The 23,062-nt window shown below is 51.3% G+C and overlaps 1 protein-coding gene and 1 long non-coding RNA gene across 2 annotated transcripts in view; one reads left to right on the plus strand and one right to left on the minus strand.

Moving 5' to 3' along the window:
• The first annotated feature begins 1,271 nt into the window (after positions 1–1,271).
• LOC122371799 (trichohyalin-like) overlaps positions 1,272–23,062 on the plus strand; it is a 37,847-nt gene continuing 16,056 nt past the window's right edge. The window contains exons 1-5 of the mRNA XM_043348497.1: positions 1,272–1,928; positions 11,895–12,059; positions 14,772–14,868; positions 16,645–16,778; positions 17,369–17,638. Of these exons, the coding sequence (XP_043204432.1) occupies positions 1,305–1,928; positions 11,895–12,059; positions 14,772–14,868; positions 16,645–16,778; positions 17,369–17,638 (1,290 nt within the window). The 5' untranslated portion in view covers positions 1,272–1,304. The remainder of the gene's footprint in view (positions 1,929–11,894; positions 12,060–14,771; positions 14,869–16,644; positions 16,779–17,368; positions 17,639–23,062) is intronic.
• LOC122371800 lies at positions 10,928–13,596 on the minus strand. The gene is made up of 3 exons (XR_006254784.1): positions 13,540–13,596; positions 13,032–13,146; positions 10,928–11,067 (listed from the first exon to the last, which is right to left on the minus strand). It is a non-coding gene; the product is annotated as an uncharacterized LOC122371800 (long non-coding RNA).

Consider the following 23,062-nt stretch of genomic DNA (forward strand, 5'->3'; position numbering starts at 1 on the left):
CGCTGCGCAGCGGTTGTTTCTCATCTTCTTCCACCACGGTGTCGAAACGATTTACGATTAGGTACGAATGTCTTTTCGTTCAATGCAGAGGTGAGATGGAAGTCTCCATGACCTCGCAATGTGCCCTTGAGTTCGAGTGATGTCATCAAAAAGTTCAACTACCCGCACCTATAGGTCGCGCAATCCCATCACTTCGTATATAATAGTTTCTATCAGTTTTGTAGTCCACATATAAATTTGTAATTACTCTGATCACAAATATTGTTTGAGGTTTCGGGTGAGTAGCAAAAAGCTACCTACAAATATTGGATGTTCCCATTTGGCAGGTTCTATCAAAGATGATGCTGGTTCTATGATACACGTTTACGCATATGATTTTACAGATTCCAGTTTCAATGAACAGGGGACGCGTTGAAAAATACATATTTGGCTGTAGGACTGTAGGTATTTTGGATATAGGTAGTTAAATACCAGCAATACCTAAATTACAGTTTAGAGGTGTCACCTGATTTCGATGTCACTTTTGACAGGCGACCGCCCTCCATCACAGATGTCAAGGTCGGGGTCACTAGGTGACAGAATGACAGGGCCAGATAAAAAGGTCAGGAACCGTCACTGAGGAGAGTCAATCATGAGATTCAAGAGCAAAGCCCGGGCTAGAAGCTTGTGTCCCGTCTTGTGCAAAATCATTTACTCGACATAATTAATTATATGTTGCAGGGTAAGGAGATATCCTTGAACGATCTAGTGGGCCAATGCTAATGAATCTGAGTAATTTTGTTGAAATGACCGTGAATTGTGATTGACATCATTATGCATCGACGTCACAAAGGCTCACATGGAGCGTAAACACGCTAAATTACATTCTTTTAACGAGAGTTAAAGGGTAATGTAATCAGGACGAGGGATTGTTAATGTGATGCCCATTGTCTACATAGGTGTAATGAAAATCAGCAGCATAGAAACAAGATCTAGATGTCTGCTCATCTCATTCCTCGTGGTGTAACATTTGTCCTGCGCCAGGCGCACTGCCGTCGTCTACGACACCCTCCCCCTCTACTCCCCTCCCCCTCCGCCACGCCCACCGCAGAGGGCGGGGAGGGGCGGGGGTCCACGCACCGCTGGCATCCGTCGGGGTCAGCGGGACTCCCAGGGTCGCTGGCTGTCGGCGCGTCGGCTACCGACGCCAACATAAGACGCCGCCGAGTTGCGCGTCGGTGGCCGATTGATCGTCGACGCCGCTCGGGTCGGCAGTGGTTGCCGTCGGCGCGGCCGGGCGCGCACCGGACCGCCGACGGCAGGGCATGTCCGGTGAGCTGTACAGTGCACGCGAGACGAGCAGCGTCGGCGACGCGGCGGGCAGTCGCGCCAGCCCGCGGCCGCGTCGTGCGCCGCCGCCCTACCAGCAGCCGGCACCCATGGACGCGGCCGAGAGGAGTGAGCGCGGCACGCCGCGCCGGTCGCGGCCGGCCTCCCGCGGCGCCGGCGGCCGCGACACCCGCGGCCTGGACTCGGTGGATGGCGAGTACGCGCCCGTGCGCGACCCTGGTCCGTCCGAGCCGTCGGCACGTCTGGACCGACCGCTGATGGAGGACGGGCCATACGGGCCCCCGCCGCCGCCGGCCGGCCTGCCGCTACACCCCAGTCCCGGGGCTCCGCACCACTCGCCAGACTTCACCATGAAGCACGGCCTGACGCGAGACACCTACATCCTCGAGCTGCAGGCGCAGAACGGTGACTTCCAGCGCGAGCTGAGCAACCTCAAACGCGAGCTGGAGCTCACGGGACAGAAGCTGGGCTCCAGCATGCACAGCATCAAGACGTTCTGGTCTCCTGAGCTGAAAAAGGAGCGTCAGATGCGCAAGGAGGAGTCGGCCAAGTACGCCATGATGGGGGAGCAGATCCAGCTACTCAACACTGAAACTCAGGTGAGTCCGGCGGCCGCCCTGCTAAGGGAACGAGGCCGAGGGTTAGATTCGGGAGTATATTGTCCGACATCTTCACAATTTTGTCGTCATTGGAAACCAGATACATGGGTAATGACCAGGGTAATGACAGTCAGATCATGTGGGCATAACTGCTTTCGGTCTTAGTATTTTTGTGTTGTTTCACGCCGTGTAGGTAGCCAACCTTATAAGTTCCGCTCGCTCTCCTCTGCTTTTCTTCATGAGAATTCTCCATTTATTTATGCAAAATGACTTTTTTGAATGTGAAGATTATTTCGCTATTTCTGGAAAATCTCCCGTATTAGAAGCACTCACTTCAGCATCCAATTTTCGTTATCAAGCACTCCAACGCCTTCTGCTGTATTCATAAATGAATAGGTAAATACGTGCTGTTATGATTCAAACATTAAAAAAGCCAAAATTCATTTATCTCATGTCTTATATTGCCTTTACTTGCAAATAACTACTCATATGCTAGATTCTACATGATTCTATTCAAAGTTCCGAATCCACCTCCCAAAATTCTCCTTTTTCACTTGCTTCGACAAAAATACACAAATCACGAGAATGCAAATCCTCGCGCTTATTCCGGCAGGGAGCTGTCGTTCGCAACGACATCCTCCCCCTCCCAAGGGCTGACGACACGAGGAACGAGGTGGCAGCTCCCTCAGACAGTGTCCTCCTCCAGCACACAGATCCGTCGCACCGGGCGGTGCACTTCACCGCCGTGAACCCGCACGCGGGCAGAGCGCACACGACCGTCCGGACCTGGCATCACCTCCACCACGCGACCGAGTGGCCACCGACCGCGTGGCATGTTCTCCTCCACCAGTAGGACCAGGTCTCCACGGGCCAGATTTCTTGTCTCACGAGTCCACTTCTGGCGGCAGATCAGACTGGGTACATACTCTCTCAACCAGCGGGCCCAGAACTGATCCGCCAGCGCCTGTGTCTGACGCCAGAGCCGCCGGCTGGACGTGTCTCTGTCGCTGAAGACACCCGGTGGAAGACAGACGGTCCGGTATCCCAGCAGCAGGTGGTTGGGTGTGAGCGCCTCCAGGCCATCATCCTCAGAGGACACGTAGGTCAGCGGTCGGCTGTTCACCACGGCTTCAGCCTCCGTGATGACAGTGTGTAGGACTTCGTCAGTGACAATCAGCTTTCCGAGAACGGTGCGGAGTGCCCTCTTCACCGTTCCTATCATCCTCTCCCAGATGCCGCCCATGTCCGCTGCCCCCGGCGGATTGAAGCGCCAGATGATGTCAGCCTGAGACAGTTGGTCGCTGATGTCTTGTTGGTTCCACTCGTGGATCAGCCGGCGGAGCTCTCTCTCGCCAGCTCGCAGATTCGTGCCGTTGTCGCTGTAGATCACTTCAGGCTTGCCTCTCCTCGCGATGAACCTCCGAAGTGCCATGAGGAAGCTGTCCGTAGATAGAGACTCTGCTACTTCGAGATGGACGGCTCGGGTAGTTAGACATGTTATCAGCAGACAGTATCTCTTCTGCTGCATGCTGCGCCGACTCGACCTGGTGACCACTGACCAGAGGCCCGAAGAAGTCAATCCCAACTGAGCTGAAACTGCGACGGGTGTCAAATCTCGAGTCCGGGAGATCGGCCATGAGCGGCTGGCATGGCTTGGCCCGTCGACGGCGACAGACTACGCAGGCGCGCACGACCTTCTTCACTGTTTGTCTTGCTCTCGGGATCCAGTATTGCTGACGGAGCTCGTTCAGGACGTGATCTGTCCCGGCGTGCATCAGCCGCTCTTGAGTGGCTGCGATCAGCAGTGACGTCACACCGGCTTCTCTTGGTAAGATGAGTGGATGGCACGCCGTCTCTGATAGCGGAGCACGGTCCAGGCGGCCTCCGACACGTAGCAGGCCATCTTGACCCAGCTGCGGAGACAGAGGCAGTAGGCTACTGCTGCTGTCTATGGGAGCTCCTCTTCTCAGCGCAGCCAACTCCCGACCAAATTCCTTGCGTTGCAGCAGGCGAATGATAGCGGCATCTGCTTCTCGGAGCTCAGGTGTCGACAGGGGGCCGGAGCCGCGCCTACCAGTCGTGCGTGCGGCCGCCAGATTCTTGCAGAATCGGAGCATCCAACCCACCGTGCGCCGGTACCGGTTCCAACTAGAGAAGCGGCTGGGGTCCGGTAACACTTCAGACGTTGTCTCGCTCCCATAACTCACGCTCAGAACCGTCTTCACCTCAGGATCTTCTTCTGCGACTGACCGTGGTAGAGGATCCTCCGGCCACATCTTCTCAGGCTGCCATAGGAAGTCAGGCCCACGGATCCAGCGGCAGTCTTCAGTCATCTCGGATGCCACCAGTCCACGAGTGCAGTCATCGGCTGGGTTTTCTTCTCCGGGTACGAATCGCCACTGGGACGGTTCGGAAACACTCCGGATCTCTGCGACACGATTCGCAATAAATGTGTGGAATCGCCGGCTGGTGTTGAAAATGTAGCCAAGCACGACTCGGCTATCGCTCCAGTAAATTGTCTCGTGGATGTCCAGTGTGAGCTCTTGTCTCACACAGCAGGCCAGTCGTACAGCCATGACAGCCGCCTGTGTCTCCAGTCTCACAATGGAGAGTTTCTTCAGGGGGGCGACCCGGCATCTGCTCATAACCAAGGAGCAGTGCACCAGTCCATCTGGGTACACTGTTCGAAGGAATGCTACCGCACCAAATGCCCTTTCCGAGGCATCACCGAACACGTGGAGCTGTGTCTGACGTGGCCTTTCTTCTAGTCTTCCGTACCATCTTGGCACCGTGACCGCTGAGACTCGTGACAGTTCGGTGAGCCATGCAGTCCATCGTCGATATTCATCTGCGTCGAGCTGCTCGTCCCAGTCACGCTGAACAGACCAGAGGTCTTGAAGGAGCAGCTTCGCCAGCAGCGTGAATGGAGAGAGCAGGCCAATGGGATCATAGATCGAAGCCACCACACGTAAAACTGAGCGTTTTGTCTCTGCATCTTCAGTAACTATTGGCGGCTGGCTTACAGACAGCTTGTCTCGCTCTGCGTCCCACATGACGCCCAGCACCTTCTCCATCGGCAGCGGCCCTCGCAAGTCAGTCGCACTTGACACCCGGTCGTCCGTCGGGATCCCGGCCAGCACCTCTCTGCTGTTACTCAGCCACTTCCGGAGGCAGAATCCGCCTTTAGAGACCAGCGCTGATACTTCAGAAACCATTGCCTTCGCTGCCCAGATGTCCTTCTCTGACGTCGCCAGATCATCCATGTAGAAGTTGTCCCGGACGGTGGCCGCTGCGGCTAGGCCTGCCGCTGATTCAGAACACTTCTCCTCTGCTGTCTTGTTCAGCACATAGCTGGCTGAGGCTGGAGACGAGCGCGCACCAAAAATCACCCGATCCATCTGATAAATGTCTGGGGGGTCGGTGCACCTCCAGACCTCGCCAGAGGAACCTCAGCGCCGGCTGGTCCTCTGCCCTCACTGCCACTTGTAGGAACATCTTCTCGATATCTGCATTCAAGGCCACTGGTTCCTGTCGGAATCTCATGAGTACCCCTGGGATGGTTAGCAGGTAGTCTGGCCCTGTGAGCAGGTTTTCGTTCAGAGAGGTGCCACCGTACTTAGCCGCGGCATCGAAGACGACTCTGATCTTCCCTGGTTTGTTCTGGCTCGTGACGGCATGGTGAGGGAGATGCCAGCATCGATCGTGAGACTGACGCCGCTCCTCTTCAGACAGTTTCCGCGCGTAGCCCTTTTCTATGTACTCCTGCATGACCTTCTGATAGGCGTCAGCCTTTTCTGGCGCTCTCTTCAGTCCTCTCTCTGTGTTCTCTAGCCGACGCAGTGCCATTCCATAGTTATCTGGCAAGATGATACCGTCAGAGCGCCACAGCAGCCCGGTCTCATAACGGTCACCTCTCCATCGGGTCGTTCCTTCCAGTATCCGTTCAGCCTCCAGATCATCGGCCGAACGGGGAGCCTTGAAGTCAAATCTAGTCCCGTATGCTTCAGTTGACCACCAGTCTTCCATCATCTCTGACAGCGAGTCCCGATCTGAACGCTCGGTCCGAATGTGGAGAACCTCTCGAGCACCGACCGGTAGCAGCTGCTGCACATTTCCCGTCAAACACCAGCCAAGGTGCGTTCTTATGGCCGTCGGCTGGCCTGGAGGGCCGACACGCACCTCCTTCTGCAGCATGGCCTCCAACACATTCGCACCGAGCAACAGCTCCACGGGCCGGCCATTTGTGTCCGGGATCGAGATCCCTGCCAGATGCTTCCAGTTGTGTTTTTCCCTCCAGTCGATCCTCTGCGGACGCAAGTTGAGTTTCTTGACGGAAAAAACTTCTGGCACCGTCAGGCGCTCTTCTCCGTCAGCCGCAGCAACTGGTGAAACCGTGAGTGTGGTCCGAACAGACATCCGTTTCTCGCCAGTTTCTTCCACATTGTTGAGACGCAGCTCTTCTGGCTCACCGGTAATCCCCAATCGCCGCAGCACGTCTTCTGTGCAGAGAGAGGTGTCGGCGCCGGAGTCCAAGAGAGCGCATGTGTCAACATACGCGCCATCATCTCCATGCACCCGTACCGGCACGACCTGAAGCAGTGTTGACACGCGGCTGCTCACAGGCGCTGAATTGGTAGCGAGCACCCTGCGCGGGTCTTCCACGTCCACTTCTTCCAGCTCGCTCACCGCCGATGCCGGTGAATGGAGCAGACTGTGATGCCGCCCGCGGCAGCCATCCTTCCCGCACAGCGACTTCTTGCGACATTGGTGAGCCCAGTGACCCTCGCCGAGGCATCTGAAACAGCGCTTGCTGGCACGAACCACCTGAAATCTCTCGTCCGCCGTCATGGCTCGAAACTGTTCACACTCGTCCAGTCGATGTGCCCCTCTCTGGCAGATTACGCACACTGCTGCAGGTGTGGCTGCGTCCTGAGTAGCCAGCGTAGTTCGCTGAAGCCCACCGCTGCTCACTGCCGGGGGGCGTCGAGTCGTCCGTGCTGATCCTCCCGTCTCCCTTCCTTGACTGGGTCTCCGGTAGTAGCGCGCGGCGCTCAGCTCTGGGAGGGCGCGCCGACCCGCGAGCACTACTCCTCGCAACCACTCATCCAGATCTGACAGGGTCGACACGCTGTGACCAAGTTCCAGTTCTGCTTGTCCCCACTGCCACGCCAGATTCATTGGCAGTTTTGCTACCACTTGGCGCAGGTTGGTCGTGGCCGCGAGATCAGCGTCGAAGCGGTAGGTGGTCAGGGTGCAAACAGCCGCGTGAAGCGAACGGGAGAGCTGAGTGAGCCCCGCAAGGTCATTGGGTCTCACGGGAGGGGATTGCAGTACACTCCCCAGAGTCTGCTGCACTACCGCTGCTGGGTCTCCAAATTGTTGTTCCAGCTCTCGGAGCGCCTCTTCATAGAGTGCACCATCGCACAGCAGCCCCCTCACTGCCTCTCTTGCCTCTCCAGTGAGGCAAGATTGCAAGTGCGTTAGACGCTCCGTATCGGTCAGAGTACCGTTGTCGTGTACCAGTGCCTTAAAAAGACCACTCCATCTAGGCCAGTCTAGCGGAGAGCCGTCAAATTTCTCCAGAGATATCCTAGGCCCTAGGGAGTGCTGCTGTTGTTTCTCGGTGTTCGACCCGTCCGCCGGGAAGGGCCGTTATCCAGCTCCGGGTGCGATTCTGTGGGTCTTCGGAGACTCGTCGGAGCCTCGCAGCAGGCTCCCTGCGCGGCGAGTCACCGCCGGCAGGTTCCCGCTTCTCCACAGCTGGAGCCACAAGACCGCTCCCGGTGCCATTGCCGTCCCGGAAGTCCTCCACATCCTCTCTTGTCCCTTGAGAAATTGCATCGTCATCCTCCACGAGCTGCAACTCTATGGCATCCACCTCAGCTGCGTCAGCAGCTTGACGTGCATTTGCTCGTGCTTGCTCTAATGTTGACTGGATTTGGGCTTCTTCCGCAGCGGCTGCTGCTGCCGCCGCTGCTGCCGCTGCTGCCGACGCGGCCTGTCGGGCCGCAGCAGCCCGCTCCACATCTTCCAGAGCCCGTTGGGCTTGAGCGGCCTTCACTTGTGAAACCTGTGCTCTTCTACGCACAGAACTCTGAGTCGATGTGCCCGACCCTGCTACACTTCTCGTTTTCAAACTGGTTTGTGATTTGGACGACATGTTACGTTACGTTAGTGATAATCAAGTTTACTTTACTGGCCTAATCCGGCCCGGAGGACCAAAATGTTATGATTCAAACATTAAAAAAGCCAAAATTCATTTATCTCATGTCTTATATTGCCTTTACTTGCAAATAACTACTCATATGCTAGATTCTACATGATTCTATTCAAAGTTCCGAATCCACCTCCCAAAATTCTCCTTTTTCACTTGCTTCGACAAAAATACACAAATCACGAGAATGCAAATCCTCGCGCTTATTCCGGCAGGGAGCTGTCGTTCGCAACGACACGTGCCTACATAGTACATACCTATGCCTAGTTACGGAGCGAGCGAAGCGAGCGTAGTCTTTCCTTAGATTAACGGAAATTTCTGAGTATGAGCGGCCGGCCGGCCGGCCGGCCGGCCGTGGTCACGCTTTTGCGAGGCTTATATCTCAGCAACCACTTGACCGATTTACATGCGGTAATTTTTGTAGGGTAGCTTCATTCCTTCTACCAAGTATTGCACTATTCCCGATGCATGTGGGTGACCCCTTATGCACGTGCCACGTGCAAAACCAAGAGGTGTCACTTTTGTAATTGTTGCAATATCTCGGTAACTACTGGGCCGATTGCGCTGAGAGTTGGCATGTAGGTAGGCACCCACTAGGCACTGCATATCCATGTGCCAGAGTTGGGGTGCTGCTGCACGTGCGCACGTGCAGGGGTCGTTTCCAGATCTCGGGAACGGCTCGACCGATTGCGCTCAAATTTGGTACACAGTTAGGGACCGGTTAGTAGGGTGCCGTGCACAAGTCAGTTGGGACCCATTTTGCACGTGCGCACGTGCAGGGTGCCGCTTCCAGATCTCGAGAACGGCTGGGCCGATTGTGCCCAAATTTGGCACATCGCTAGAGACCGGTTAGTAGGGTGCCGTGCACAAGTCAGTTGGAGGTACTCCCTCGCAATTTCGCACGTGCAAGGCCCACCCTCTCGCTCGCTCCGTTAGTCGCCCCAAAAGGCGTTATACTGGTGATATCAGCAAATGCCAATGGGACATTGTTTGCAAATAGCATTACATTCTTCTCTCCCAACATTTTTCAACCGCAGCATTGTTCACTATAACTGCACTTCATTAAACGAATTATGCGTACAAACAAGCATTGAAAGAGGCTGAAATCCACGGTAGGTAAAGCGCACTCATCAGGAAGGTAATTTCGTTCAGACATATAATTATCTCGTGAGGATGTGTGATGCGCCAGTAAATACCATCAAGTTCATAAGTTCCATGTTTTTATGCTCAATGTAGTCCCTGTTTCACGGACGTATAAATAAACGTCCGTGAAAATGGGCACGGACGTTTATTTATACGTCTGTGCCCTGTTTACAGTTAATAACCCGTTGCCTTTTTCTTCCAAATTGACTGTCTTATTAAATGAGCAAAAAATCAACTCGGCTATCTAATCGTCCACTTATTTGCCTAAATTATCCAAGGGAAATATCCGAACAAACACGTTGAAAAGTTTACAAGCAGTGAGACACATCATGACCTCTGACCAATGATAAGCGACTGGTTTAAGCCCCTCCGCTGCGAATCCGAAGTTGTTTCATCCATACATTTGGGAAGTAAGTAGTACAGGTAAAGCAAAAATAGATCCCACTGAAGTTGTGAATAACGCTGTACCATAGAGACTCTCACCGCATCAGTGCTGTACCCACCTATCTTGCTGGGTCGTAGTTTCTGCTAGCGTAGTTACAAGCGATGGCAATGTTTTTATATGGCCTGCTTGTATTCTCTTGTCAGAACAACACGATCCGCGTGAGATTGGACCGAGTGTTTGTGTTGGCGCCATGTCAGGGTGTCATTATTATCCATTCATGGCCGTGGTTCCGGCGGGAGACAGGCGTGATGAGTTCCCCACGCCATGTCACGCGCCGCTGTTGGCGGTACACCGTGCTACCGCCTCTGCCTGCAGAGGGGGGGGGGGGGCTGGAATGAGACATGACGATGGACTGGAAAATTACTGACGGTAAACGCTCATCATATTGTAGTTATTAACACTATGTACATATTTTCTAAAAAGACACATTTCTGTTTCAATATTATCTATTGTATTAGTATATGGGCTCTCTCTCTCTCTCTCTTCCCTCCCTCCCTCTCCCTTCCCTGTCCCATGCACCAGCCCCTCAGACGGACATCTGGAGCTCGCTGCTCGTGTAGACTGTCCGTAGGCGTGGTGCTGCACCGCTGCCCTGCAGACGTTCTCCCCCCCCCCACCCACCCCTCCCCTCCCCCTCTCCCCTCCTTACCCCCTCTGTGAGGCGCAGCAGACGCCGGCCCGCCGACAACCAGCGGCGGCCACACCACACCACTCATATCCCAGTCAGATCCGGCCGCTGCAATGATAGCTAGCCGCAGGAAATTGGACGGAAATGATATAGAGGATTGTAGTGCCTTTATGAGGATCTTTTTGCTCTTCCGAGTAGCATTTTATTTTATTCTTTTTCATTTACCAGCTCTCATTTTGTAAATTATATTTCCATTGTCCATATTACCTGTCATAAGCGGACAGTGAGCACAACTCATGACTCATCAGTTGTGCTTACAGTGTCCGCTTCATTAGTCCATTTCTATTTTCTATCACATGTTGTTAATGAAGTGGGGTGCAATGGTAGAGAACAACGTTTAAAGTTTATTTCGAAATGCAATGCCAAGTCAATGCCATTAGAATCAACACAAGGGAGCTGCGCTGAACCATGAGCTTGAACGCCGTTAAACAGAGCTCCTCTGCATGGACACACAACAGACACAGAAACCAGACGACTCGAATAATTATGAGCTGCGACTGTCTTCCACCGTTGCCTCCGCCTCTCTGCCCTTCCCACCGCCACGCCGCCATCGCAGCTCAGCAGCTCGGAGCCTCAGCAGTGTGTTTAACGCTGGTGACGTCACCACAGCGGCTCGCCCGCCCGGTTCAGAGGCCAACCTGCGGGCACTCTGCCAGCGGAACGGCCGCCAATGACGTCACAAGGGGCACAGGCGGGCTGACACTGAACGACCGCGGGCAGGGCTGTCCCAAATCCAGGGCGACACATCGCTATTTTTTGTGGACAACTGCGACCGTTTCCGCTTATATGACATATTATTGTATCTTAAATCTCGACGTCCCTCGTCAGGAATTGGTCTGGGAGCGCATTTTATGTGTAGCTCTGTATTTTTGACTGGGGATGCGGATGCCTCGGGGACAGACTGCGGAGGTGGCTCCGATGCGCACTCCGCAGCTTTGGGCTTGAAAATGGGAGACGAACCATGCCGTTCAGTGCTTCTTCTTCTTCTCAGCGCAGTCGCAGGCCGCGCCCTGGGCGCTCTGGGCGCGGCTCGCGACCGTTCAGTGCCCTCTCTCCCTCCCTCCTCTCTCTCTCTCTCTCTCTCTCTCTCTCTCTCTCTCTCTCTCTCTCTCTCTCTCTCTCTCTCTCTCTCTCTCTCTCTTTCTCTCTCTCACTCACTCACTCACTCACTTTCTCACTCACTCACTCACTCACTCACTCAACTCATGCGAGAGGAACAGGAAATAAATGCAAATGCTGCGATAACACCGCAGTTCATTGTTTTACCACGCGAGCAGTGTGCACCTGTCGCCCAGTGATACTGCACCGGATAGCCCAGAAGCGCTGCGGAACAGACTACCCAGACAGGCGCGACTGGTGCTGACATCTACCGGCAAAAAGTAGAACTGTGGTCGGACAGCATTACTGAGAGTTACGCGTTTAGCGAGGAAGCTGAGGACTGTGTGAATGACGTACACGACTGCGTTACGTTTTCAGAAGCAGGCCGGGCTGATAAGACAGCTGGAGGAGGAGCTGCGCTCGCGCGGCGGAGGGGGCGGTAAGAACCCGGCCGTGGTGGAGCTACAGCAGCAGCTGGATCAGTTCTATGTCGAGAACGACCACCTCACCCGAGAAAACACAATGCTCAAGGAGACGGTCAAGGTGCGTACCGGGGCATCGAGTGACCGGTGTCTGGGAATATTATTATTTTCATTATTTTTTTAATGATATGATTCTGTGTGTTAATGATTGATTTTTTAATGATACGAAATAATGATAAGTATTCTTTACTGAGCGAACCGAATATAAAAGAATATAAAAGAACAAATCTCCATATAAAGGAACAAATTGTCCCACGTTAGCTCGCTCTCGGTGGGCTCGTTCTGAACATATGCATTATTCATATCGCAATATATTTTTCTTTTCCGCATCACAGCCTTGATGGGGCCAGTCCAGTGGCCATTTGTTTTTGAAAGGCCGCTTTAGTGGTGTGCTTTAGTTCCGAGTGTGCCAGTTGGACAGCAAAAACACCACCTGGGAGCCGCTGGTGCCAGGCGAAAGGTGCGTGTTGTGGACTGTATGTGATCGACACGCAACGCTGAGAACTGAGGAGCGTCGCTGAGCCGTCGGACGCGCTGCTCCCCCCCCCCCCGCCCTGTTGTACTGGACGGGTAGATACGGAGACTTTGAGGCTAATCACGCGATACCTGTCATTTTGGCAGTCGTGATTCTGTAGTTGGACCTCGGTGAAATATATAAGCTGTCGATGAAGGCACCGAAGGATAGTTTTTCTGCTCTCACATTCAGGGCTGGTAAAAATGGTTTTGGTGGCTCTGACCAAATTTTCGGCCATGAAAAGTGGCTCCTAACACTCGTAACAGAAAAGGCTTGAAAGTGCAGTGAACAACGTCCTTTTTCAGGAACACCTTAAACATCATCAGTAACTATTTTAGTTTTACTTATAACTCACTGATGTATCCTGATTTTGGGACATTGGCTGGTGTCGAACACAGCAAAAGAATGTAGGAATATAATTTCTTCTACTTTTGTTTAAGCTGGTTGGTGACAGAAATGTAAGGCATATGCATGTAAGGCAATGAATGTTGTTTGACAAAAAATATAATACTGACTCACCAACAGAGGAAATTTCATCATCTCGCCCACCAGCATAGATCTTCCGCAGACTGGTCAGTGGTCATTGTCTGCGTCATCTGAGATACACATGATTGATGATGTCCTAAGCTGAGAACTGAAACACAAAGGCAATATAACTCTAATATTAATTTTAGTTACAAAATGCCTGAAATATAAATCAGGATTGCTTAAATAAGCATATTTTGAGTATGACGTACCAAAGAAAATGAAAAACATGCAGAAGAGGAACATATCTTGATATTCAAAATTTAATTTAATTTAGTAACAAATATGCTAAGTGCTAACCATACTGGGTTGGTTGGCAAATAAATGCGAGTATCGTTAGCCACTTGAGTTAGGTATCCGTATGCACCTTCAAAATAAAAACAAGTGCCATGTCTAGCTCCACAGCTTAAAATATTGAGGTAGGTGGTCTATGATATTGCTATGAGATGTACTATACAGAAGAGGGGCAACTTCAAATCCAACCGAACAACAACCAACATACCATGAAATGTACACAGTTTGCCTGTGCCGCAACCCTGCACGAGACTTGACATTTGAATATCATTATTTGTGTTCTAAACTAGTCGGTAATACAGTGAACCACCAATGGTAGAAGGCTCCGTAGCTCCCCGTTCCCTCAACACTAGGTCCTCATCAACTGATAAAAGTTACGGAGCCCTATTCTCCGTAGTGTTAAAGCTGGAAATCGACTGATGGCTCTTCGACTGATGAATGCTGACGCTGTTCGCGGTAAACATTTACAGCTATTCTGAATAGGCTACCAGCTTTGTACTTTGTAGACAAACATTGCGCATAAGACCTCATTGGGAAATTGAATGCTGCTACTAATTTAATATTTGTGCTCAGGCATCTTGTATTTTGAGGTTTGTCGTAGAAATAAAATGAAAATATGAAACAAAACTTTGCAGTTATCCTGCACATGCATACTTGCGTTGAAACGCTTATTTCTGGCTCCCTAAATCGCTTGTACAGGTATTTTTCTGGCTCCGATATTATCAGCGAATCGGCGCTTTTTACCAGCCCTGCTCACATTTTTAGTTCTGCTTAAAGGGACTATCCCACCTTCTAAAACGTTGTTAAAACCAGTTAAATTGTGCCCGACTTTATAGATTGGATGACCAGGAACACGGTTCTGGCATTTATTTTTCATTAAACATCTTAGGCTTCCCATATTCCAAACACAAACTTTCAAATATGTGACGTCACAGCCCAAAATTACCTCCTTCCCCAGGCCACATTACTGTCATAAAGCTGATTCTTTTTACTCTGTAGGCACCACAACAAAGTTCAGACCAAGTTTTAAGCGATTTTTCAACGAACAAACCCATTTAAATCAGAATGACTAAACGAGGTGACGTCACACTAACGGTCGGGCCATGTTGAAGATAGGGCCTTGTACAAGGCCCATTTTCAAATGAAGGGAACGAATTTCTTCAACACCAAGAGGCCGCGGGGGTTGCAACCTAGATAGATAGTGGTTTCTGAACCTCGCCGCAAACTTGGCTATCTCAACTCAAACCCCATGTTAAAGGTGGGATAGTCCCTTTAATTGGTAATCGCATGGCCTACGCGATGCAATGTAACGGTAGTGATGCATAAAATTTATGAACAAGCTGAAGCTATTGATATAAGAAAAATCACTTGATCATATAAGTCATCGATCCTATTCACGTATCAGTGGTTCAGGGCCAGCATTGCTTTGCTGTTTCGCAGGAGCTCGAGCTGCGCATTGAGGCTCAGAAGCAGACTCTTCTCTCCAGGGACGAGAGTATAAAGAAGCTCCTGGAGATGCTGCAGCACAAAGGTCTCGGTGAGTCACGTATAGGGTATTGGTCGGCATATTGGCCACGTAAGGATGAAATGACTTTGATGAAAGGTCTGGGGCTGAAAATCTCATCTTGCTATCTTTTTCACGCATTTCCAATCACCTTTAATTGCAGACAGACACCGAATAGGAAAACCGATAATTTACATATTCCGTAGGTATTCCGCAGTCGACTAATCACGTAAAGATGCTGTGCACTGGAATGTACGGAACTACTCAGCTAATTACGAAATGTAGCACGAGGTTGACGAGAACTTCTTCTGCTACCTGTACTTATTTCGCTAGGTAGGCTCATTGAATTGCTTTTAGGTTCTTGTGCCGTTTTGTATTTACAAGCAAGCCCATTTGATTACTCGCCTATTAACGTTGCATTTATTTTCTAGTTTATCGCTACGCTCGAGTTTAATACATCGCGCAAAACTAACGCTAATAGTAGTGTCACTGACGCCCATTTTTTAACAAGTATGAGGCTAAATGGGACATCACTGACGTTGACAGTGGTATAGGTACTGACACTGAAGTCAACCATTACTGCACTGATGGACTCACGTTGACGTGGCATCACTGACACTGATGGTGCCTCACTGACGTTGATCCGGCTGACACTGATGGCGTACGCAACACTGACGCTGACGTGACTGACGCCAACACTGACGTGGCTGACGGTGCCGCTGACGGTGAGCCGGCTGAAGCCGAGCGGCACTGACGGCTGAAGTCCAGCGGACCTGACGGCTACAGTCGTCTGTCCTGCAGGCCAACAGGAGGAGGTGCTTCTGGCGCAGCAGCAGGCGCAGACGGCCGCTCACAAGCAGGTGCTGCCGCTCACCAGTGCTGGTGTCCTGTGTAGTAGTGGTGCAGTAGTGCCGCCTGCCTGCCTGTCTGTCTGCGAGACTTCCCCTCCCCGCCCGTCCAGCCCCGCCCCACCCGCCCCAACGGCCGAATGGAGACTTATCTATATTAGCTAGCCCGCGACTGACCACAGGTAGCCAGTTCGCTGGGAGCCCCCTGACTGAGTGGCTCGTAATTGCAGAGTTATGTCAAGCGCAGCTCTGGTTTGTGACCGCTGGGAGGCAGGTAAGCGGTCATCGCAAACATCTCCACAACAGTGCAGTGCACTTATGCAGGCGGCAAACTGCCTCTTAACCCCGGCACCTGGCCACATGTAGCGCCTGTGCTTGCTTTCGATGAATTTCCGCGCAGTGTCACGCTGGCCGCCCGGAGAAGCGTTCACTTATGGTACGCCAATTTCCGCCCCCGGCACCGGCCGCACCCGACGGTGGGAGCGGCCGGCAGTCCCACCGGGACCGTGGCCGCTGTCTCTAGCGACGGAGAGCTGAAGGAGGCGTCGGGCTCCCCTGGCGCAGAGCTTACCTGCGGCTCCCGTTCCGCACGCAATCGCTGATTGAAGCTAGTGAATCATGGTACAAATTTTCCTCGTAAATCAGAGTTGCTGCTGTATTCGCTAGCAAAGATCATCTCTGGGCCTAAAATTAATGAAAAATGATGCTGGATAATTCAAGGGAAAGCGGGTCCAGCGCTTTGAGCTATGTCACACAGGGTGCGGACGGGGCTGATGTCGCACTGCTTGTTCAACATCCAACTATAACTACCTTTCCTCCCACTAACTCTACATGTTTGCACCGCTCGGGGCGCGTCACGCCGGCCCGCTAACACCCCGGCACCGGCTCTGGTGCGTCGGACACCGCCGACCCTGCAGGGGCCACCCGGCTGACCCGGCCTGCGCATGCCTGCCCGTTTTAGGTGGTAAAGCGTTGCCCCAGGAGTGTCTGGCCAACATGCGCACCCAGTCGGATCTGGCCGAGGCCGAGGCACGCATCGCTCACCTCGTCTCCGTGCTCGGCGAGCGAGACATTGAGCTAGACAATGCGCGACAAGTAAGTGGCGACTGGAGCGCCCGCGACGGCCCGGCATGCGCGCCCCGCTCGGCCCGTAGTGTCCCGAGGTCGGGAGGGAGGAGGCAACTCTCTCGGTGGTGAAATCAGAGCCAGTAGCCCGCCTGTGTTGGTTGGTAGATAAGACGAAATTGGGTAGCTGAGATGATGAATGTGGAATGCATCAAGTAATCGGGACAGGTCCAGTAGATCCCAAGGCGTTATGGTCAGGTCGCGGCCGCAAATGAGTTTATGTTTTGTTTATTTCTTATTGTTGTTAAAAGTGTCAAGTTATTAAAACTAAATATGTATCTGGTTTCTTGTGTTCCCACGAGATTTGTTTAATTACTTAGAATTTGTGTTGCTTTTATCTGTCGGGAAATACCGTTGCATTATGTTCCCTTCACTTATCAATTTCAATCGTAAGAAACGTAGCGTACTATGTATTCAAACAAATAAGGTCAAAGATCCTGGACGCACATCTTCGGATATGTTCCTTTTGTTGACTGTGTTTCTTCTGTACATACACTGCACCGTTTCGCCGTAAAGTCGGGCGGCCCACGGCGTTTGACCGCGTCGCGTGGCCCCTATAGGAGCTGGACAACTACATAGACCAGTACCGCCGACTTCAGGCGGAAATACAGCAGAAGCTCAGCCAAAACCCCACCACGCTGACTGGTATCCTGGAGGTCAAAGACAGACGCATTGAGAGTCTCGAGCAGGAGGTAGCGCGCCTGGACTCGGAGCTGGGAAGGGCTCAGGAGGAGCAGCTGAGTGGACGCGACTCGCGCGCGCCCACCGGCTCGCCCAGAGCCCCCGGGGCCGGCGGCCTCGAGCACGAAAAGAAACTGCTCAAGGATAAAGTAAGTGCGCCGGAAGTGAGCGGGCTGTGCAGAAACCGCTAACCGCCACTGCACGGCCAGTGGAAACGCTTCTGTCCGCCGGATCGGCGGCAGGCGGCTTTTTGCCCGGGTGCTTATTTTTCTGTCGCTGATGTGTAAATACAGAATGGAGTGTGTTACGAATGAATGACGTGCTGGTGTAGCACGCTACATCTTGAACATTTAACGTAGTATCTTTTCGGCACGGCTCGGTCCGGCAGTCCCTCTCCCTCGCAGTCCGGCCACACGCCTAGCCTCGCTTTCCCACACCCAATTCCCCCCCCCCCCCCCCAGTTCCCCTAATCTATCACTGTCCGCACAGAATGGGCAGCCGTTAAACTCCCATTAAGACGCGCGCTTTTGGAGACAGCTACCGCAGGATGAACGATTCGAACCCCAACAAGTAACAGCTGGATCAGTAACATTGTCAACAGCTCATGGACCCACGCCGAGGACAGATAACGGCTGGGAGCGCTGGATCAGTAAGATATGTCAACAGATCATGGAGCAGTGTCAAGGATGGATGCCGGCTGGAGCACACAGCCTCCTTTGTCGGGTACAGCAGCCCAGGGTGAAAGACCCTGGCAAAACAACCGGGTGACCGACCTCACAATGGCCTCATGAGGTAGTTCCAGAGATCTCCGCAGAGGAAGAAGGCGCTGACTTACGGCCACACCCGGGCCAGTGGGCGGAGCAAGAGTGACGTCACAAGGGGCGTTGCCGGCAGACGAAACGGAAGGAAACAAAAGTTTGAATAAAATGAAATTGAAGAACCAAAATTAAAACTCGAAAATCACAAACCTTTCGGGGATTGTTTTATGCCAGCGATTACTAAAATGATAAAGCACTCAACACGAAGACGATTCGACGGCCAAAAATTGCAGGCACAGAGGAGCAAGGTGACTAAACAGGACAGAGGGCGCCATCTTACGGCCCCACCCACCAGAAGAAGGCAGAGGAAGATGACGTCGCAAGGGCGTGGCAGTCACCCCTCCCCCCCCCAACTATAAAAGGGTGCGCCACCCAACCAGAGAGAGAATCACAGTCGAGCAGCCGAGAGTCACAGTCCACAGCTGGAGCCGGAGACGCCATCTGGAGGCCGCCGTCAGTCCGGGGTCACCCGCGAGAAGCCTCTTCAGTTCGAGTGATCAGAACCGAGGACAGTAGCCGACGCTTGTGACCACACTGAGAAGCGGAAGCGCAGAGAAACTCCAGAATGTGAGTGTTGTTGAAAAGTCTGCTCAATCCCAATCCTTGACCCCCCCCCCCTCTGCCCGGTTGCCGTGCCGTGACGACTGCCAAACATTTTCGGTTGCCATAAAATGCACTCTCAATTGGAATTGGAAAACTTAAATTACTTTGAGCTTATTGGTCCAGACACCCTAGTAGCATATTAGGATCTGAATTTCGAAGTCATGTCAGAGTCGCCAGCAAACCGTTATTGTCAGTTGGAGTTCACGATTAGGCCCAGAGCGAGAGGCTAAAATTTGAATAAGCAGCTCATGGTCACGAACGTTGAGATTGATGACTGGATGTGTGACAGCGTTGAAATGTCTTTGTCTTCGGTCAAGCTGGTTCGTTCGATTTATTATGGGCGATGGCCAGGTGCGTTTTGAGGTTGGAACGTTTGTGAAATTAAGGGTTTAGATTCGTGCTGTACTCACTAAAAGTTGCATTGCGAAATCATTGGTAATATTGCTGTAGGAATTAATTGCGAAGTCGAAATCAATTATAGAACAGGTAAATACGGTTGAAAGGGAATGTAATGTTTTAAGGTGGCGACTGATTCATGCGATCGATCTATGAATATGGCTATGAGTTATGGTTTCCGACAGATACGAATGCTTGAGCTTACGGCGGAATTTCTTCTGTTACTTAGGTGCAGAGTTGCGAGCAGTGGTTTGAGGTTGACGGTTTGACACTTAGCGACTTTAGATGGTCACTTTGCGTCATTGAAATTGCGAAATGTCGAGTAACAGGTAGATGTAGAATTGTTTGTGGTTAGAACTAATATGCGACTAATATAGGTGCCGATCGTTGTGCTTTTGTAGAATAAATACTAGAAAGGACCACCTTTGTTGGGGAACGATTAAATGGGACAGGAATTTAATTTAAAAAAAAACTTACGTTGAATGGAGCTGATGAGATGTCGAACAGGGAGATATTGCAGCGATATTTTACCAAATTCACACTCACTGACACATCCGGTGAATCCACCCGGCCAGAAGAGACAACACGCACGAGCATTGCACCGCGAGTGATGACGCGCCCATCGCGGCGTGGCCTTGACTGACTGTCGACGCGACGCCAGCCGGCGGCCAGTATCGTCGCTCTCGACGCGGGCGTTGAGCCGCCAGAGGGCGTAAAAAGCAGCCACAACAGGGGCAGTGGGTTAGCCGTAATTGGGGCGCGGGCGGTAGGTGAAGGTCATTGTATATAGGAGCATGGTTAGTTGTGGAAAGTTGCAACGGGGTAAGAACGTAAACAGTTAATGCATAATTTTAAATATGACATGCTATTTGATATTTAGGACTGCACTTCGTTTGATGCGCATTGTTTACTGCTAATAGGATGATTTAAAATAGATTCCCTATGAAAGGCTAGGGACCCTATGACAATATTCTGGCACTCTATAAAGATAATTTGTTTAGGTAACTAGTAGCCCATCAGAAGCTATCGAACGAGTTTCAAGGAGTCATTTCCGTTTGAGCATTCAGCAATTCACTATGATACGGTGGAACACAACCAGACGACAGATCGGTGCGTACTAATTGGTTCTAGATCATCTGATGAAATCAAGAGCGGTTCAAGGTCTGCTAGGATTGTATACGAGAACTGATGATTAGGTTCACGCGTGCAGCAGCAATTAGGACTTGAGATTACGATTAGATGCGTTTCTGTTATTCGCGTTCTTGAGAGTTAGCGCCAATAATTACTCCACCAATATTGGCACAGGGCATTGTGAGGCACAGACGGCTTGTTTGCCCGCCTCCTATGGCGTAACGTTTACCAGCATGACTGTATGAGACACAGATGCACTTCTCTAAACCCAAGTCCAGACCGGAATAATAAGAGGGACACACCGTCACGTACGCAGGGCATATGCACGTTTTCCGCCAGTGGTACCGGCCACTGTTAGTTTTCCCGCTTAGGTAACACTGGGTGAGAAGGCAGTGAGAGGTTTCTACGGCAGGGGGAAGGGGAAGATTGGCACAGTGTGCAGTGGAGAGTAAGTTATGCCAAAGGCAAGAAGCCGAGGGTCAGGGGTGAGTCACCCAAAAGTGCGGATAAGGCGAGCCGTAGTGTCCCGAATAAGTCCTCATACTTAGTTTGTAAAGGTACCTTAATCGGTACTGGACAGCCTCAGGGGAGGGAAGAATGTACTCCAGGACACGTAAGGCCTTGAAGAGTAAATCCCATGGTTTAAGGAGAGTTCCTGAGGAGAGTTCCAGGATATGAACGGTGGTCCCTGGGTCGTGAACGGGAATGTTACACGCGGACCGGAAGAGGGCATAGGTAATCTCTCCCGGATAGAGAGATAAGTCGGATATAAATCGTGTATGTGTGTACTATAAGTCTATCGGACGTGTAGTGAATCCCATAAATTAGTAGGGTGGATATTGGTGCAATTATTCTGGACGGCCCTGCGATAAGTATCTTTGTCGCCGGTTAGCGGAGCATGCACTGGATTTCGGAAAGAGACATTTATCTCGCCGGGGAGACCATGGTTTGTAAGACGCCTAACACTATCGGAGGGAATTTCGGGGGCTACCAATTAAATTTGGGTGAATACATGAAATGTGAACGTAATGCGAGCAAGGGTGTGAGAATGATGACGCATGAATCTTAGAGTAAGGCCGATAGGAATTTGGTAGAGTTCGGTTACGGCAGTCGAACAAATGATTCTTGAGGGCAACTTAAAACTAGCAACGCTAATACGAACTAAGTGGGCAATTTTCGTAATGGGGAGGCCAGTGATATAGGGATGGGTGACTGGACGAATGATCACATTCAATTAATCAATGTAATTACCACCCATAAGTTTGGCAGTGGTCATCGGGACTTCGAATGCCCTGTCCTTCACCTGCCCATCTGTGCCGCAAACCCAGCTGATCGGATCCCGTTATCCCTAATCCGAGCAGCGAAGAAGCATCTCGTGCATCATGGTCTATACAATGAACAGAATCATCAAGCCTCTAAATTAAAAAGCATCTTCCATCAGATGCATTTGTACGCAAGGTGGATACTTACATCTCTATCCGGTGGATCTCATCTATCTCAGGATCTCATCACTATCTGGATCTCTCACTAGATCTATCTCGGGATCTCTTCAACGACTCTCAAGCTCCCCTGTTCTACCAGCTCTACTATCGAGTTCCTTCCAGCAGCGAATCTCTTTTCTGCTACACCGCCGAACAGCAGTGGACCGCGCTGTTTGATGAACCTCAAGATGCAGCTCTTTTTATTTCTGTACTTTTCCTTCCCTTCATTCCCTTGCTACACTGGCCAGCTGCAATCGCGTCTTCGAATGTGTGGCCACACGTTCCTTCTATTTAGAATAATATAGGTAGATTTATGCTTCAAAAATAACTAACCCTCATCAGAACCAGAACAAGGAACATGTCGCATGTTTCTTCGATTCAGGATATAGTATATCGTAGCCCCATGCAGTTGAAATCACTAACCCGCATCGGAATAAGACAAGTTTAGCGACTCCCACCTACCTTCTGTCGAAAGTCATTGTCTTTTAGCCCTTTGATCCAAACAATACCTAGTTGCCTTCATTTAATATTTCTAGGTAATAAATTCAGTAAATTCATCATATATCTTAGTTACATCGTCCGCCGATATATCTCCCCACCAGCGATAATGCGTGGTATAACTGCGCCTGCAGCGCTAATGGTTTACAGTAATGGACGGTAACTCGATAAATGGGCAACTGATTTTACCCGTTGGTAGACAGGACTAATTCCAGCACAACAATGTGAAGTGTCTACTATTGAAAGGCGACCTGCGTCTATTTAGTTTACAATGGGCCATCGATAATAATTTAGTGCTGAGTGAGCACTAAGCAACTACATACATATGGTATGAAAAGGTGGATCATTTACGGTTAATTCGCCTACAGTTCCAAAAAGCATACCTTTTTGTCGGGCCATTTACGAGACAAACGTGCAGTATTCGAGACGTGGGGTTGTGTTCCGCCGAATGTCTACCTCCGAGACACGTTTAGCTGGAAGTGGTAAACGGTGTCTAATTCCTCAAAATGATGTTGAACACTTATCTAGTGTAGCATGTTTGCAAGTGTCATTGACGAGGTTGGCACGAATGACACAACGTTGTAAAAAGCATGCTTACCTTAGCTTGCATGGCCTTTGATGCTCACATATAATATCTGACAGGAGC

Source organism: Amphibalanus amphitrite, unplaced genomic scaffold (genome assembly GCF_019059575.1).
Source record: "Amphibalanus amphitrite isolate SeventyFive unplaced genomic scaffold, NRLGWU_Aamphi_draft 001279F_arrow, whole genome shotgun sequence".
In the NCBI taxonomy this organism is placed as follows: Eukaryota; Metazoa; Arthropoda; class Thecostraca; order Balanomorpha; family Balanidae; genus Amphibalanus; species Amphibalanus amphitrite.